Below are 12382 nucleotides of genomic sequence, written 5' to 3'. Positions count from 1 at the left end.
GTCTCTTATTACTACCAAATCATCTTTATATCACCTTATTAATTGTAAAAAATATATTTATTCAAAAACTTGTTTTTATTATTCCTTGAATAGATAATTATAAACATTGAAAATAAAAAACAGTTATGCATTTAAAACTAGAAATGAAAACAAAGTCATTTTAAAGTACATGAACAGTTACTTGGTAAAAAGGTGATTCCCAAACAAAAGTTTACTTGCAGGGACATTGTATTGAAAGTAGATGAGCCGAGATTCGAACTTTAAATTTTCTATTTATTCACCCAAGGGTAAAATTTTATCCATTAAATTATTTAACAAGAAAAATAAAAAAAATAAAAAATTGTTTTATGAAGTACATATTTTTTACATGAACTTCAACCATGTAGCAGCAGCTCCGTAAACATTTTTTACTCTAAAATAAAAAGCTATTAAGAGTAACTTTTCCCAAAATCTTTTTTTTTTTTCAAAAATAAGAGGTAACATATGAACAAGTTAAAAAAAAAAATGACTTTGAAGGCTAGCATAAAAACATAAATCTCTAGATTTTTCTAACACGATCTATTTTTTTAAGTTGAAACAAACTCACCTGAATCACTTTTTTTTATCACTAAATCACACGTTTATACCCAAAACTTCTAATGTAACAAAAGCGCATTTACATAATCTAAACTTTAGAAATGGTGAAAATAATGAGAAATGATATTTGATCTAAGCATCATGGTCTCCTCGAAAACCATAAGTCATAGCTACCTACTTGGTTACAAAAGGCACCCATCATGAACCTTTCTGGCAACAAATAGTTTGATGCTGAACAGATCCATGGGGTCACAGCCGTCCCTGATGAATCATGTAATAACAAAGTACAAGGCATCCAAGAAATTCGGCATATTTATCGACGACGATTTTGAAATCTGACTATATGTTCCATAAGATAACATGATGTCAAACTGTTGATAACTCGACCAAAAGTAATCACAGATCACGAACTACGTTGAAATTTTGCAATCCTTATCATTAGCCACTCAATTAATTGAAAACAGAGCCAATTCAGACCTCAATAGGCCAAATAAAAATATATTCAGACACATGAAACAACCAAGTATAACAAAAAGTTGGAAAAAGTAGCTTTTTATTTGCAAAATGATGGCATATTTACCATCCCATACAAATCCATATTCAAACAATTTTATAATAAACAATAATGTAACATTTCTTTCATCAAACGATGAGGACACAGATTGTCAGGAGAAAATTGTTGTCTTCTAGACGGAAATATTTATCGGTTCTCGGAGTATCCTTTCCATCTGTTGTGCCCTAGTCCTTATAGACATGTCAAAGACTTTTTGGCTGAATTCCAGCACTATACCACCAAGTATGCTTGGATCAATCTAAAATACAAAACCAAAGTGTAAAGCTTTAACTTAGAAGAGGCACGTGAATATACGGCATATAATGTGATAATGGGATAAGAGGAGCTAATCTTGATTAGATTTGAGTTTAAAAAAATAAAAAATTGACTATTTATGATGAGAGTTAGGCATGTATGAATATATTTTTTAATATACCTTCTGTTCAAGCTTAACTTTTGCCCCAGAACCTAACATTTCCTGAACAGTTTGCTTCAATGCGTTCTCTTCCTCAGCGGGAAGTGGCTGGAATGAAAAAGAATATGGGAAGTTACGTAATGTAGAAATTACTATTTAATGAAAAGACAATGCTTAAATAAATAACGAAAGCATTGAAATGAATGTGAGCTTTTAGACATCGTACAATAAAAAACATGCAGCAAACAAGTTTTACAGCAATAACACACACACATCATATATATAGTGATAGAGCATATCTTAAGAGTAAGAGGAGTAAATCTTGGCATGTAGCAATACATGGATGGTAGTTTAGGAAACTGAAGGATGTGATAAATAATGAGAATAGGGGAGAGGATAAACCAGGTATGGTATAGTAGAAAAGAGATGCAGTTGAATTTAATTTCTATTGATTATTTTGAATGAATAATTGATTGAGACAAGGACATATTGAAATATTTGACAAATTATATATATGAAATAGTGACTCTCCAAGTCTTTATTAATAATAAAAGAATTGAAGATAAGTATTATGTCAACCAAAGTGATTCACATCATAATATCAAATGTAATCATCCTTTTACAAAAAATTAATTTTTTAAACAAATTTCTGCATTTAATAGAGTATAATATGTGATAAGATGCACTAATTTCATAAATAAGCTAGCCATCAAAGAAGTACAACTTACAAAAACAGTGGTCACAATTGCTTTCACTTCTCCCTTGTATGCCATTGCCAACTCCGCAAACCTCTTTGCAATGAGCTCTACGTGTTTAAGCCTCCCATTCACAGCAAGGAGAGCTTTAAAACAAGTGAACTAATCAGCACATTGATGTTATAGGTTTTAAATAAAGAGGGGGAAAAGAAAAAAAAGAATAAAGACACTGGGTTAATACAATACTATAGTTTCATGTATGTAAATGGATAAATATTCCAAAAAAAAAAATACTAAACACTAACCCCAGTTTATGCTAATACAAAACAAAAAAGTCCTCATTAAAAAACAAACCATAATAACAACAGAAATATGGAAACAAGTCTTAAGAGATAGTCCAAGATAGTCTAAGATAAGAACTAATCATATGAGATAGTTTAAGGTACTCTAAGATATATCAACATATTTTAATATCTTCTACCGCATTACCTTAAACTAAAGCTGACTAAGCTCTTAGCGAGCACCCTTTGAAAGAGAAAAGTAAGCAAATAATATAGTTTGATGCTTAAGATTGTCAGGGCCAGGTACATCTGGAACAACAGTCAAGACCAAATTGAAACTACAAAAAAAGCTGGCCAGACAAGATTTGTGAAAAAGAAAAGTGCCAAACTGCAATTGAAACGAAACCAGTGAAAAAACTGCAACAGAGACAATGGTGCCAAACAGCAACCACGACAAAGCCGCAGCCAAGCCACAACGAAGACAAAACCCGTGTCAAACCCCAAATGAGACAATACCAGTATCAAACAGCAACTGAAACAAAACTTGTGCAAAACCACAAGTGAAACAAAACCAATGACAAACCGAGTCTTAGATATTCTGAACAACCAAAAAGAAAATACAATGGAGGGAGTTTCAACACACCAGAAAGATGACAAGTGAGGAAAAAATATGAACAAAACAGAAAAGATGACAAGGCAGATGAGAGAATTTGAACATGTGATGACACAGGGGAGGAAAGTTTCAAAACAAGGCAGATGTGTGACATCACAGTGGGGAGCTTCAAAACCCAGAAAACTTGTTCAAACTCAAAGAAAGAGAAAGCCAAGTGTGTGAACGACTGTCAGGAAAATAGAGTTTCAAATTTTAGTGGGGTTTCAGACTTAGGTGAACTACCAATAAAATAGTAACAGGATAAGTCACATGATGGGACGATGTGATACCATGTTGAAGTTATAGGATTCTATGTTGTAGAATTCTTCACAAGGGAAGAGAGAGAATGAAGTCTTAGAACTATGACTATGGTATGATATTATTGATGACTATGATTTCATACAAAAAGATTAAACACTAACCCTTACACTAATACAAGACTCCAAATCCAATTAAATAGGGAAACAAATCATGATAAAAACAAGAAATACTAAAAGTAATTTGTGTAGATGGTCAAAGATACCCTAAGATTAAACTGACCGTGTACAAGATAATCAATATAATATATCAAGATGTTATCAGATATTTTCACATCTTATAAGATATGAATATTTTCGTATCTTATAACACAAAAATACTTTATTGTACTAGAGAAATAGTTAAGTCCTGCTTTAAGGATAATTGTGTAACTAGGAGACTAATAGTGTTCCAACTTCCAAGACAATGAGAACAAAACATCCAAATACAATGACATTACATACGGTAGACTATTATATTATTTTTTTTGAACAGGCTAGACTATTATATTATTATTATTGAATGACCATGTATACATTCTAAGTAGGTGCAAAAGAAAAGAAAAAAAAAGTCTGAATCACCACATATGTGAATTCTTGTATGCAGCAGGTTTCTAACACAAACTATTGATCTGCGGATTAAGGAATACATAATCCAGTATAATATATGAAGCCCGTTGATACACACAGTTGAGTCCTATGACTGCAAACAGTATTATAGGATTACAATATACGACACCACATTTGTTATTATTATAACAGGAGCCCTTTCCATTTTTATGCAATGCATCAATGGATTGAAATTGAATTATTTAATGCTACTAAACTTGATGGTAAATTATATTTAAAGAGCTCCGTTTCATTTTTATGCAATGCATCAATGGATTGAATTAGTTAATGGTACTAGACTAGATGGTAAAATAAATTTAAAAATAGCTCCAACTTCAAGTAACAGTATATCTATAGCAAGTGCTAGACGACTGAAAGAAAAACAAATTAACATTTATGAACAGGAGAAAATTGTTGAAAATGAATATTTTTCGGCATTTTATATCCCTTAATTTAGTTGATATTTAAATTGGAAATAAATTTTATCAAAACATTTGAGGTAAATGGGTGATAAGGACAGTAAATTGAAGAAACATAGATAACCCAGTGAAATATGTGAGCTCTTCACAAGCAGAATTGGCTCCAATAATTCTAATGTACTCACATAACATGACAAAATAAAGACATAAATGAAAGCAAGGGAAACTTCGAGTAGAAAATTAAAAAATGGATACAGAGAAATGTAGGACAATGCTATGTAATAGAGGCTATGAGGGGAAAAATCATTCACATCCATTTAAGGGTTGATGAGACAGCAGGAAATTCACATGTATCATTCCAGTGGATTACATATCAGAACAGGTAACTTGCCCCTTTAGATTGAGGTTTGTGTGATATTTGTGACTAGAAATCAACCTAGAGAAGGCTATTATTCCAGTTCTAAGTTAGAATATAAGTTAATAACTAGATCAATTTTTTACAGATTATTAGCATTCCTGAAGGGCACCAATTAAAACATAAATTTCCTGAAACTTGTTTGAAGGATCATTTTGTTGTGCAAGAAACGATAAACCAAAGAGGCTCAAAATGCAATAAAGCCATCTAATCAATCTTTGAAAACACTCTACTCATCCCACCCCATTCTATAATATACACTTATACCTTTGAATTGCGAGCATATATATTTTTTCTATGGAAAATAAAACCAATGTCAGAAGTTTGTAATTAACATTAGATCCCTCTATTGCATCAGAAAGTGAATGTAGATGCTTACATCATTGACGTGCAGTTTCTTTTTGCATTAAAGAAAACTAAAATGTAACAATTTCTCTAACCCAAGCATATAATAAAATTATAATATTTCAAGTTTTAACTTACTTTAGCAACATAATTGAAACAATAATCTAATTAAAACAATACCATAATAAGTAAAAACCTATCTTACCAAGGAAGTTCTTTGTAGTCTCAGAAAACTTGGCTTTGCTGGCAATATCCTCGATGGTTTTTAATCTGACATCCTTTTTTACAGATATGTCCTTAATGAACTGTGAAGTTATCTTGCTACCCTTTACCATTTCAACGAACTGAAGAAGCTCTGAATCAACCTTCTCAACTGCATTAGCTTTCACTGCTGCAATATACAAAGCAGAAGCATAGTTTCCTGAACCTCCAAACATAGCGATAGGGACCTAAAACAACAATTAAAAAACAAGACCGATAAAAATCAATCCAATAAAAAGAACTATATGGTAAAACAAAATTAACAAACATAAATTAAAAAATCAATAAACAACTACTGAGCCAGGAGGAAAAAATATAATGATTACCTTAATCTTGGCTTCCCTTGCCCCTGGTACATCAGCATAATTTCTGGTGGCCTGCATAAGATGAAAATGAAACACATTATTACCATGAAACAATTGCATCCAACAACATAAAAAGCTGAAATATGACACAGACAACTAGATACATACAGTGTGCAAGAATCACTCTTGAAAGCTCAAAACAGTTGACATAATTATACTATGAGAATGCAAGTTCATACACTTCAATCTCATGTCCAAGTGCAACAACAACAATAACAAAACACTACAACTGGTAGAAAACATATTTCTATCGTAAACAAATGACCAAGTTAAAAAGGGCCATTTCACACACAACCACTCGTAAAAATGGAGGCAAAAAAAATAATAATATATCGGCAGAGAAAACATTTTCCAACAAAAATGGATCACCAATTTAATCCTTCCTATGCATAAAAGGGGTCATTTCACAAACAACCATACATAAAAATCGGTAATAAGAAATTTAATTTTTCCAGAAAATACAAGTTCTAAATATAAGCCATTTGATCAATGTTAAAAAAAATGTAAATTTTGAAAACTAAAATATATAATATCAAGTAGAAAAAATTTCCCAGAAAAAATGGATCCCCAATTTAATACATTAGGTCATTTCTCAAACAACCACTCATAAAAATCAAAATCAAATTCTAAATCTGACCCATTTGATCAATAGGTAAAAAAATTGCAAATTTCAAAGCTTAAACGATCTACGAGTATAATAAACATTGATTTAATAATTTGAATCAAAAATCAAATGATAATCGATAGCGTTGAATAAGAGATTGAAATTGAGATTGACCTGAGAAATGGCAGGGGCAATGAGAGAGCGTTGAAGAGTGGATCTCTGAGAAGAAAGAAGCCCCAATTTGTTGCAGAGAGAGATCCCTGATTTGACTCGGCCGTACAGTGCCATCACAGCGATTTGAAACCCTAATTTTCTGTTTTGTGAAGATTCTGCGTTTTCTGTGTTTGGGAGAGTGAAAACGAAAGTGTTTGAAGATGTAGGTGAAGTTGAAACTTGAGCATGTCAAGGGTAAATAAGTCTTTTTCATCTTTTATTCCATTTTTTTAGTGTAGAATTTTTACAAAAAAAGATAAATAAATAATCCCTTTAAAAAAAGTTACATAATCAATTCTTAAAAAAAAAAAAAAAAAGATAATCATCCTCATTCAATAGTTTAATTTTCATAACTTACATATCACCCATCAAATAGATACTTACTACTTGCATTAACGACACAAGTTGAACACATGAACTTACGGCTAAATCAACTACTTGTCAATTATGACAATCTTCATTGAATTCCATTTTTTTAATTTTACATGGTTATTAAAAAATATTAGTAATTTTGATTTTAATAATAAAATATGTTTAATTTATTAAAACACTTTTATTGATTATAGTTACTAGAGTAGTTAGATTAGATGATTGAAATGTAATAAATAAAAGATTTTAGTGGAAAAGAAAATAAATATTGTATTTCCTTCAAAAAAAAAATATTGTATTGGTATTATAAAAAGACATAAATAATTTGAGACAAAGAAAAATAGTAAAGAGGATATTGTTGTGAGTAGGCATGACAATGGACCAGGGTGTGGACGGTTTTTACCTTCCTCGTCCCCATATCTTACTCCCTTGCCGTTGCCCTACCCAAACTCAACGGGAATGAGAAATCGAATCTCATCCCTGTCCCCACGATGTTTCTTTAATAGAAAAATAAGTATTTTTCAACCTCGGGGGCAATATTGTAATACATTATCCAGCAAAGAGATAATGACAATCGATGGCTATGGTGATGGAGAAAAGAAAGGGCGGGGGTGTGAGATGTGGAAGGAGACGAGAGAGAAATCATAGAGGTAAGTGTCGGCAAATAGACTGAGACTCTGACTGTATGAGTGGAATGATTTAGGGTATGAGTTTTTATTTATGAAAAAAGGGTAATAAGCTTAGCTCAATTGGTAGGGATATCGTATTTTATATGCAGGAGTCGGGGTTCGAACCCCGGACACTCCACTCTCCACAATTAAATTGTGTGAGCTCTAGCCACTAAACTATTTGACCAAAAAAATAAAAAAAAATTGATTTTCTACCTTCAAGACGGGTTTGGGGTGAGTACCTATAGCCAGTTACTCATCATGTACCCGTGTTTTAAAATTGGGGAAAATCTAAACTCATACTCAAACTCAATCAAAGTTGAGAAAACCCGTCAAATTGAATTTTGGTTCGGGCTGGTACCATGGATACAGGTTTTGTTTTGATGCCTAATTGTGAGATGAAGTTTTTTTTTAAGACAAACTAACTCATCAAAATTGTGCATTGTCATTGCATCTTAATTAATGCATTAACTTATGTTGACATTTTTTTTTGTCAAGTAGCCTAGTGGCATGAGCTCACACATTTTAAATGTGAAGAAGTGAAATGTCTAGGGTTCGAAATCGACTATTTATATATTATACAATATCTCTATCAACTGAGCTAAGCTCGCGGGATCTATGTTGACATACATTATAATTTTTCTAAAATAAATTTGTCATATGATCAGATTTATAATTTTGTTATATCATTTTCCAATTGGTTTACTTACCTTGTTCTCCCGAAATTTTATTATGATTTTAGTTTTATTCTTGAATTTAAAAAACTCTATTCTAGAGTCTTAGATGGATCTCAAACTTGAACAACTCATTTTTCTTAGTTTTCTTTTGAGATATTAGGACTCCAAATCGTTCCATGTTAGCACCCAAGCTTCGCAAATGTTCAATCTTTGCCCCAAAATTTCAACTGCTCGATATTAGGGCTCCAAATTTACGGATAATGAAAGTAATATATGTATTTTTTTGAGATATTAAGATAAAATAAATAAAAAAAAGTACCTTACTTTATATATACTATTATTTTTTATTTAAAAATTTCACGTCAACATCTTAACGGTCAACATGTTAACAAGCGACTAGCAAATGGAGTAACCTCAAGAGCTACATCCGAGCAATTGAAACTTAAGGGGGGAAAAACCGATAAATTGTGAAACATGAAAACCAAAATTGCATTTAAGTCTTGTTAATATTACATTGAGAGTACAATTAAACCTTTGATCCTCTTATCATTTCGCTCCTTAACTCTGAATCCTTAACCACACAATCAACCTTATATCATCTTTATATGCCTTTAGATTTTGGTTTGGCTAAATTACATTTTTAGTCTCTTAAGTTATTTCTAGGTTTCGTTTTGGCCCCTTAAATCTTTTTCGTTTTATTTTGGTCTCGTTACAAACGTTATACAATTTGATCACTTAAATTTTTTTATTTAACTTTGGTCCCTTAAGTTATGAATGTATAATATTTTGCTCCTTAAGTTACAAATATTAATATATTTTGGTCTCTTATAAGAAGGACTAAAGTGTCAAAATTTTGTAACTTAAAAGGATAAAAAAAAAAATTGTAAGTTAAGTGACCAAATTGAAACAAAATGAACTTAAAAGATCAAATTGTTTACCAATTGTAATTTAAGAGATCAAAATGAAATGAAATAAATTTAAGTGATCATTAACTAAAGAGACCAAACATATAATTTAGAAGCCCTTCTGATTTTTATTCAATTTTTTTTTCCTCATTATTCAATCTTGATATTGCTACTCTTAGATGTTTTTTATTATATTTTAGGGTTAAATATGTTTTTAGTCATTACATTTTGCGCTCCTTTGAAGAATAGTCCCTATATTTCATTAAATGTTTTTAAAATCATCACATTTTATCTTCGTTATCAAATTAGTCTCTGTTGTTAATTCTCTAACGGAATGCTGATGTGATAATTAGTGGGTCCCAATTATTTTAAGGTTAAATATGTTTTTGCTCCCTACATTTTGCGTGACTTTGAAAAATAGTATTTGCATTTCAATAAATGTTTTTTAAATCCCTAAAATAATAAAGACCACTCCCTCTGTCTCGTTTTATCTGAGTCTTTTTTCTTTTCACACATATTAAGAAAAAGTGTATAAGTGAAAGAGAGAGAAAAATAGTTTTGAGTGTCTCGTTAAGTATTGGTGCATTCTTTCTTATCATAAATGCAAAGTAGAATATAATGAATTGAGAGTGATGAAAGTAGTATTAATTAGAGTTATAAATGGAAAAAAGTAAGTATCTTTGTGTTGAAAAGTGAAATGGGTAAAAAAAAATTGGACAATATTTTTTTGCAAATGACTCAGTTATTACGGGACGGAGGGAGTATTCTTCAAAGTTACAGCAAAATGTAGGGACCAAAAACATATTTAACTCTAAAATAATTGGGACCCACTAACTGCCACATCAACGTTCCGTTAAAGAATTAACAACAGTGACTAATTTTAATAACGGAGATAAAATGTGAGGATTTTAAAAACATTTAATGAAATGTAGGGACTATTCTTCAAAGCAGCGCAAAATATATGGACTAAAACGATATTTAACTTTATATTTTATACAATACCTTTGTTCTATGTACCTCATGACAAACCGGTTGGTGTCATGACAACCATTGAGGTAGCCTATACCAAAGGTTGGCATAATCTCTAGCTTGAGGGTGATTCCAACTAGTGATTTGATTTAATTTATGTTGTTTAGTTAGTTAGTTAACTCTCAATTTCTAGTTATTTCAAATGGTAGTTATTTTAAAACTGATTGTAACAGTTTAATTTCATTTTTCAATTACATGTTAGAGCTTTCCTCACTAGCTATATGTATCTAATGAACTCACAACCTACACAATTCAGTTGATCATATTTAAAATGCATCTTGCAGTGTCAACCAATTTTCTTCTTGATCGTGTCAACTCTAATGTGATATTTCTTAACAAACTTTCTTCCGCTTTTCTCGATCTTTATGATATTTCTTCTCCTCGTCCATTCCTCCAATGGTTAACCATGAAGATCCATACTTTATTCATTCTTATGATCATCCTGGTGTAATCTTAGCGCTACAACCTCTCACTGTCAACAATTTCAACTCTTGGCGAAACCAATCTTCGTAAACACAACATTCATGCAACCTTTATATCATGGAAAGAAAACTATAGGGTGCAGATGGATCTATAAGTTTAAATTAATGGATACGGATCACTGGATAGTCGTAAGGCACAGCTTATAGCCAAATACTATACTCAACTACCTGGCCTAGAGTTCATCGTAACTTTCTCACCAGTAGAAAAACTCATCATTGTCAGGGTGATCCTAAGTCTAGCTATTTCTAATCATCCAAAATTGATATAATTAGACATCAAGAACGCGTTTTTGAATGGAGACCTATTTGAAGAAATATACTTGGATTTGTCGCTTCGATATCAAAGTGAGGGGGAGAATATGGTATGTAAACTTAACAAGTTCTTGTATGGTTTATGGCAAGCATTAAGACAATGATATCATACATTTTCCACCACCATTATTCAACATGGCTTCCATAAATCATCAATTGATCACTCCTTGTTCACCAAAGGTATTGACCCTTGTTTTGTTGCCCGGTTAGTCTATGTAGATGACATAGTGCAAGCAGGTTCAAATCCCACCTGGATTCAGCAAACTCAAGAGTTACTGCAGAGTCTGCTCAAGCTGTTAGGTGGTCTGAAATACTTCATTGTCGTTCATGCAACGGTTCAGCGCTATGAGAGGTAATCAATCGCGAATTCATGACCATTCGTATGATCCATCAAAAGGGAAATTTTAATTTCCAAATTTAATGATGAAGATGGAGTTTTACTAGAAGATCCATCTCAGTACATAAGATTAATCGGTAGGCTTTTATATTCGACCATCTCAAGGTCAGATATTTCCTTTACTGTGAACAAAGCCGACCAATACATGGCACGGTCTAGGCAACCTCATCTTCATAAGATATATACATCAACACGTTGAAGTACTTGAACGGAACACTAGGACAAGGTATACTTTTGTCCTCTAATTCAAATTTGCATGTTTCAGCATAGTCACATGTTTCAGCATAGTAAAATGCCGATTGGGGAAGTTTTGTGTTTCAACCTAACAGCTTGCAAAGGGTTTTGTTACAACACTTCTACCATTCAAATGGCAAGTAATCTTATGAGCTATGAGATCGCAAAACACAGATATTGATTGCCGTTTTATAAGAGAGCATGTTACCAGAGACTTCTTGAAATCGATCCATATTCTTTCAAAACACCAATTGGCCGATCCACATATACAAAGACTTATTGCATAAAAACTTATTTCAGTCTCTAATTTTCAGGTTGGGAATATACCTTCCAACATGAGGGGAGTATTGTTTAAGAGTAATTGTTGTACAATTCAGTTGATCATAATGAAAAATGCATCTTGCAGTCTCAACCAATTTAGAAAACATGTTTTTTTTTTTTAAAATGTTTCTTTATTAAATGATTCATTCATAGTATTTGTAGTTCCTTGTATCCTCTAACTTTTCAATCAATAACCACGACATAACAAGTTGTATTTTCTTTAACTTTCGTACGATAGAAAAAATTATAAGACGAAAAGTTAATCAAATATGAATAACTGTAATGCATA

The 12382-nt window shown here is 31.7% G+C and overlaps 1 protein-coding gene across 1 annotated transcript; it reads right to left on the bottom strand.

Moving 5' to 3' along the window:
- Positions 1-987: 987 nt before the first annotated feature.
- On the bottom strand, positions 988-6876 carry LOC25488771 (ATP synthase subunit O, mitochondrial). Its single transcript, XM_013603725.2, has 6 exons — positions 6661-6876; positions 5844-5894; positions 5462-5705; positions 2273-2385; positions 1566-1652; positions 988-1388 (listed from the first exon to the last, which is right to left on the bottom strand). Exons 1-6 carry the CDS (start codon positions 6772-6774, stop codon positions 1263-1265), a joined length of 735 nt encoding a protein of 244 aa, XP_013459179.1. The 5' UTR covers positions 6775-6876; the 3' UTR covers positions 988-1262.
- Between the last annotated feature and the right edge of the window lie 5506 nt (positions 6877-12382).

The sequence above is a fragment of the Medicago truncatula genome, chromosome 3 (assembly GCF_003473485.1).
Source record: "Medicago truncatula cultivar Jemalong A17 chromosome 3, MtrunA17r5.0-ANR, whole genome shotgun sequence".
Lineage (NCBI taxonomy): Eukaryota > Viridiplantae > Streptophyta > Magnoliopsida > Fabales > Fabaceae > Medicago > Medicago truncatula.
Note: the sequence above shows the minus strand (reverse complement) of the source record. Positions and strands in the feature narration are given on the sequence as shown.